This window comes from Vicia villosa, linkage group LG3, assembly GCF_029867415.1.
Source record: "Vicia villosa cultivar HV-30 ecotype Madison, WI linkage group LG3, Vvil1.0, whole genome shotgun sequence".
Classification (NCBI taxonomy): Eukaryota; Viridiplantae; Streptophyta; class Magnoliopsida; order Fabales; family Fabaceae; genus Vicia; species Vicia villosa.
In genome coordinates this window covers 57,261,030-57,267,794 of record NC_081182.1, presented here as the reverse complement: position 1 = coordinate 57,267,794, position 6,765 = coordinate 57,261,030, and the positions used below count along the sequence as shown (strand labels likewise).

Sequence of the window (6,765 nt, the reverse complement as noted above, 5' to 3'; positions counted from 1 at the left end):
GGTACCGGTTTGATGTCTGGTCCGGTTTTTAAAATACTGGAAAATAGAACTAAAATTTTTATATAACATATATTTTTTCTTTAAAAAATAAATAAAAGCATAAATAAACAAAAAAGTGTAACCTTTAGGAAAAAACAAGAGCAGTTAGGTAAATATAATGTGTATAGCATATACTCAGTACGAACTACCTACGACTATGAGGGTTCAACTTCTTAAGGTTAGTTCACATGATTGCCCAAACCCTAGTATATCAGGTGGATAAAATACAATACCCCTCTATCACCCCTCAATCTATCGACACGTGTCACTTTCTGATTATTACCACCCATCATAAGTCAAGTCAAATGATTAACAGTCCCTCCACCCATTTTAAGGTTTCCTCAAACTTTTCTCCTTTTTCACCGTCAGATCAATCTCACTTTTTCTTTTACTTTTCAACCCCATCTCCCTAAATCCTACGGTTATTAGCCTCACTTTACGTGTAACACAAAATTGCTTTTCATTTAATTACTCCCTCTCACATCATCATAATAACTAATTATTTTTAATTTAACTTAGTTTAATTAATTTTTTTCTCAAATATCTTAATGTCGATTATAATTTTTAAAATAAAAATAAATAAATGAGATGTCACACATTCAAATATTTTTACATCTGATCTAATGTCTCTGCATAAATATCAACTGAATTCAACTAGTTTAATTTAATTTAACGATATGTCTCTATCATTTGTACATACTTAGTTGAACAAAGCACTCGCCATAATGTATGAAAGAAAATGACAAGTAGAGAGAGAAAACCATTATCTCTCTCATTAGGGCTTTGTTTGATAACGATGGTTTTGCTCACATTCTTAATACACGTACCTCTCACCATCACACTTGATAACCTAGAGAGAGAAAGAGAGAGAGACTTGTATAAAATATTTATTATTAAATACTGAAATATAATTGTAAGGTTTAATATTTGTGTTGTGAGTGTAAGAAAGAAAATTGAAGAAAAGAGAGAAAGATGGGGAGAGGAAGAGTGGAACTGAAGAGAATTGAGAACAAGATCAACAGACAAGTTACCTTTGCAAAACGAAGAAATGGTCTTTTGAAAAAAGCTTATGAGCTTTCTGTTCTTTGTGATGCTGAGGTTGCTCTTATTGTCTTCTCCAATAGAGGAAAACTCTATGAGTTTTGCAGCACTTCAAGGTAGCATATAATATAAATATATATAATATAATATAATATTATCATTCAAATGCAAATAATTAATAAGAATAATAATAATAATAAATTTCTTGCAAGATCTTTGAAATATTTTCCATTTGATTTTTTTTTGTTGTTGCTGTTTTGAGTGATTGAAGAGTAGCAGCTAGCTTTTTCTAGCTTATCAATTTGTTTATCTATTTTTCTGTTTGGTATTTGAAATTTGAAAAAGTAGATTTTCTTTTTTCACTCTTTGAGTTTTTTCCCTTTCTGTGAATGTCTCGGCGTTTATAGCAGGTTGAGTATTTCTGTGATAGGATTGCTGTTAGATCTGCAACTGGAAACACAATAAACCAAAACAAACAAAACATGTATATTTGAAATATAAAATATAAGATAAAAAAAAACATCATAAGAAAGAAAGAACACTGTTGTATTGTAAATTGGTGTGTTTGTTTTTTAATTTTGTTTTCCATACAATTTTTTGGTTTTCTCTTTCTTTCCTTCTTTTAGGTATCAACACATCAATCCAAAACTTTCTGGTTTTGCTTCATTTGTGTTTGAAGCAGATCTGGTTCAAAAGTTTTTCCCTAAACCAATTTGGGGTCTAGGTCAGGTTTCATTTCAGTGCAATTTGGTGTTGGGAACACAAACATCATTAAATTTTTGGTACTACTGTGTCTGCTTTTGCTTTTAGAATCACTCAGACAACCTAATCCATGTCTGCTTTTTCTCTCATCCGAGCTAACACTTTCTCACATTTACATCTTTGAACCTACCTAGGGTTTTCCTTTCTTTTTTTTCTTTCTTGTCTTGTTTCTTTTCACTTCAACTCAACTCTACTCAACCATTTATTTTTCTTGTTGACTTATCTTTTTGGAAAACATCTTAGATCTTTGAGATCTCATTGTGAGTCAAAACCAGACAAAGCTATGATCCATGGATCTAGTTGTGAATTTGAAAAGTGGCACATAAATGTGCTATTTCACTTATTATCCACAGGATATTCAATTTTCCAACAGTTTCATTTGTGGTGCATATATGATTTATTTGAATGTAAATGTGCAGCATGCTGAAAACTCTTGAAAGGTATCAGAAATGCAACTATGGAGCACCTGAGGGTAATGTGACATCAAAGGAGGCTTTGGTATTGGTGAATCATCTAACTCTTTCTATTTATTTAACTAAGTATTGTTGTGTTTTTTTTCTCTCTTTTTTTGACAGAGAAACTTCTTTTGTTTTCACTTTGGTTTAGCTTGTTGAGTTATAGAACATTATAAGTTTTATGAATGGCTAACATTAGTGTGAGCTATATGTTATTTGAAAGTGTTGAACTCATGTTTTTATTATACGATTCTAATTTTAGGTTATCCTTCAAACCACTAAGTCAACTTGTCATTCCTGATTTTAGGCTATCAATATTTGTCATTAAAAAATTGAATTCATATAAAGAAATGGTTTAATTCATATACACTATTAATACAAACTTCTTTTTACACATTTTCAACCAATTATAATTATTAAATTATCATATGATTAAAAATATTGCTTTTAATCTAAATTAATTTTAGAGTCTGTTTGTGGTTTGGTTTTTTAGCTTTTGAAATAAATTTAATTTAATTAAAGATTAAATGGTCAACTTAATCAGAAATGTCAACATAAATATATGAATCAACATTCTAAAGGGTCATATCCTAGAAGTCTCTGTAAATCAGTACAGTTGATAGCTGTGCAGAAATATTATATATAGATATATAGAAGTGCGAGTTAGAATCCGCGACATTCCACTTATTTATCATTTTAAATGATGAAATTCCTCGTGAACGACGTGTATATTTTACATGAATTTGTGAGGAGGCCACTGCTAGGTATGTCTGCCGGCCCGATTCTTGACGAGCAACTTGATTTTTCCTAAGTAAACATTGGTTGGTAGAACAGCTCAAAACCTATTCCATTGTTTTCGCGTTGGTGATGGGCCGCATTTATAACATGCCACAAATTTAAATCGTGCCAGGTTTGAGTCGTTTGACGACTCTTACTGCAGAACAATAGATTATGTTTCGTCTTATCTTGAACTTTGTTGCACCGTGATCAAAGATTGTCAACAATAACACATTTATCATTTAGTCTAGTTAAGTTTGTAAACAATCATGGGCAAGTCTCCATAAAAAATTCCTCACCTTCGGTAGTACTAGAACCGGGCAAATCATCTGCAATTAGTTGATCGTTGTCTTAGTTTGTCAAGGAAGAATCTATAAGTAGAACAGTCAGTATACACACTATTGTCCGGCTTCTAGACAGGCGCATTGTGAATTCAAGATTGAAATAGTATATTGAGTAGATGAGTACATCAAATATTGTTTAAGTGCTTAGATTTTGTTGAATCAAATTTTGGTCCCAAATTTTCTACCTCAAATGCAGCATGTCTTTAAGTTTTTAGATTTAAATTCGGATTAGCTATCTATTTTTCATGAAGCACTCTAATATTATTTTTGCTTTTAATTTTTTATGGTGCACCTTGCTTGACTTTTGGAACAGTCCCATTCCCATGAATGTTTTTCCAAACAGTTAGTGTTTTTCCTTTTCTTTAACATGCAATACTTTTGCTACTATAACTATAGGAATTAAGCAGTCAACAGGAATACTTGAAGCTGAAGGCACGTTATGAGTCTCTACAACGCTCTCAGAGGTACTCGATCATACAACATGATTATAGAATACTGGTATGTATAAGTCTCAATGATGTAGTATTTGACATGTTCTCTCATTTAATTAGGAACCTTATGGGAGAAGATCTTGGCCCTCTAAGCAGCAAAGATCTTGAAACTCTTGAAAGGCAGCTAGATTCTTCCTTGAAGCAAATCAGATCCACAAGGGTACTCAACTTTCACAAACCTTTCTTATTTCAACATTTTACTGAATTTGTATATGTGCTAGCTTAGTAAATTTTTGTTTAACTATTTTTTCTTCAGACCCAATTCATGCTGGATCAGCTGGGAGATCTTCAACGTAAGGTATGAGAACATTCTTTAAAGATTTTTGCTATCTTCTTCCGCAAGTTACTCCTCGTGCTCACTTGTTTGCATCATTTGTGAAGGAACACTTGCTATGTGAGGCTAACAGAGCTCTCAGACAAAGGGTAACAAACATTTGAATTGAACCTACTTCTACTAAGTAAAATTTTGTGGGTTTATTATGAAAGTTATTCAGGTAGTGATGTTTTTTTTTCTTTCTCAGATGGAAGGGTATCAAATAAATTCACTCCAACTGAATCTGAGTGGTGAAGATATGGGATATGGACATCATCATGATCATCATCAAGGTCATACACAGGGTGATGAACTATTTCAAGTTCAACCAATTGAGTGTGAACCAACTTTACAAATTGGATATCATCAGGGTGATCCAGGATCAGTGGTGACAGCAGGGCCAAGCATGAATAACTATATGGGTGGATGGTTACCATGATGATGATGATGATAAAGCTTTATATATATAATACTACTACTAGCATTTTATGTTATTGTAATGTAATGGACTTAACTATATCAGTGTCTACGTACCATGTAGGCAGAATATAGTAAAGCAGTGTTCTATTATGTGTAAGTTTTCATAAAATGATCCTCCTAGCTTGCTTTTATCACTCATTCTCCTATTACATATTATAATAAGAATAATAATAATTGTTTGTTTGCATGCAACTCTTGCCTGAAAGTATTGTTTTTATCTTAGTTCTAGACTATGTTGTTGTGAATTGTGATGGCATTAATGTTGGTAATAGTTTGAAATTAGATGTGTCTCAAACTTTTAGAAATTTCTATGTAAAAATCTACAAGTACTTAATTATAGAAAAATGTGGAAAGTATTTAAAAGTGAGTTTTAATTTGAAATGTCCTAGAAATAATTCATGGTACTTGGGGGCAGTGTAGATGTAAGGAGAAATTTGTAGAGCTTAAAGAGAAAGTAGGAACATGTCTTTTGGAGATTTTTTTAGTATGTCTTTTGGAGATTGAAATAAAGTGAAAATTTAAGAAAAAGGTTATATTTTAATTTCGCGTAAAGATGGAATTCATACGTTTGTTACTGACTTTTTTTTTAATCAAAATATATTGAAGGGGAATAAAATTTAAAAACACGAATACAAAAGAGGCTAAAACGAGCCCGATACAAAAATTACTCATCAAATAAAACTTATCTTAAGTATAGCGAAGGGTTTTTGCTAAACTCATAAAAGTTGCAATTGGAATGAGAAATTTTCCCTATATAAGACTACCTCCATAACAATGTTTTGCATCCCCAAACCACATCTCTAGCATTCCAACCATAGTTCTTAAAAATGATATCATTCCTACATAACCAAAGGCTCCAAACAATAGTCAATCAAACACTTTCCACCTTACTTCTCTTGATGTTCAAGCTACGGCAAGAACAACTCCACCTACAAAAACTTTCTTTAAAGTCTTGAGACGTAGAGAAATTCAAACCCAACTAATCGGCCATTTCCTTTCAAACAACCTCCACTTTACAGCAAGTCAAAAGAGAATGATTCGAAGATTCAGTTAATTCTTCGCAAAAAACGCAAGCAAGATTAGACGATGAGGAATGATTCGTCTAAGGTTGAGAGAATCCTTTTGTAGGAATTCTATTAAGAAGGCATCTCCGACCAAAAACTCTAACTTTAAGAGGCACATCAACTTTTCAAATAAAAGTAATAGCATGATCATAACAATTGGGCGGATCTAAGTTGACATACCTCAAGCATAGCGCCAATAACATGTCGAGACCGAAAAAATCTCATCAGCGGACAGCAACCACTGAACTGAGTCAGTGCTATGTGTTGAAGAGTTATATTTTGAATTTTGGCCAACTTTCTAGAAATGGATATGAAATTCTCATGAAAATTTGTCTAAAAAATCAACATGATGATTTAATCGCCAATGCTCATATATAAAATAAAATTAATTGTTAATGTTGACCTTACGTACCATTAAAGCATTAGCCATGAAGAAGAGGGTTTAGCAATGGGGATGAAACTTTAATAATGTTTAAAGAAATGTTAGTTCTAGGCGTGGTTGGTTATTTTTGGAAATTAAATTATAACAATTTTCAAAGTATTTAAATGATTTGAATTTATAAACATAACTACATTTTTATTAAAACGGTTATAAAACCAGTTTTTAAAACTTTTTTTATTATAAAAATTAAAAAGTTTTATTATGAATTTAAAAATATTTGGATTAATTTTAAATTTTTTTTTTGGCTTTCGCACTGGTTTCCGACCTACATAGTAGATCGACTAATTCGACTCGTGCTACGGAGGCACGTGCACTGGCCAAGCGTTGTTTCTGCCAGGAATCGAACTCGGTATTCCTCGAATATCGTTCTTTGCAGAGACTCATTTGCCAATCGAACCCAAGCGCTTGGTTATTAATTTTAAATTTTGGATAATAACCGGATTATAATCGAATCTAAAAATAATTTAATGGGTTAATAATCATTTAATTATATCTGAATTATATAAATGGATAACCAAATTATTAATAACTAAATCGGTTAATAATTATTTAATGGA

At 31.8% G+C, this 6,765-nt stretch overlaps 1 protein-coding gene across 1 annotated transcript; it reads left to right on the top strand.

Annotated features, from left to right (window-relative positions):
* The first annotated feature begins 868 nt into the window (after positions 1–868).
* LOC131655828 (MADS-box transcription factor 1) lies at positions 869–4,833 on the top strand. Its single transcript, XM_058925633.1, has 7 exons — positions 869–1,196; positions 2,262–2,346; positions 3,815–3,882; positions 3,970–4,069; positions 4,166–4,207; positions 4,291–4,332; positions 4,431–4,833. Exons 1-7 carry the CDS (start codon positions 1,012–1,014, stop codon positions 4,659–4,661), a joined length of 753 nt encoding a protein of 250 aa, XP_058781616.1. The 5' UTR covers positions 869–1,011; the 3' UTR covers positions 4,662–4,833.
* Positions 4,834–6,765: the final 1,932 nt, after the last annotated feature.

Coding starts and splice junctions, on each gene's coding strand:
- LOC131655828 (XM_058925633.1), top strand. CDS start 1,012: ATGGGGAGAGGAAGAGTGGAACTGAAGAGAATTGAGAACAAGATCAAC. Junction 2,347..3,814: donor CAAAGGAGGCTTTGGTATTG/GTGAATCATCTA, acceptor CTATAACTATAG/GAATTAAGCAGTCAACAGGA. Junction 4,070..4,165: donor AGCAAATCAGATCCACAAGG/GTACTCAACTTT, acceptor TTTTTTCTTCAG/ACCCAATTCATGCTGGATCA.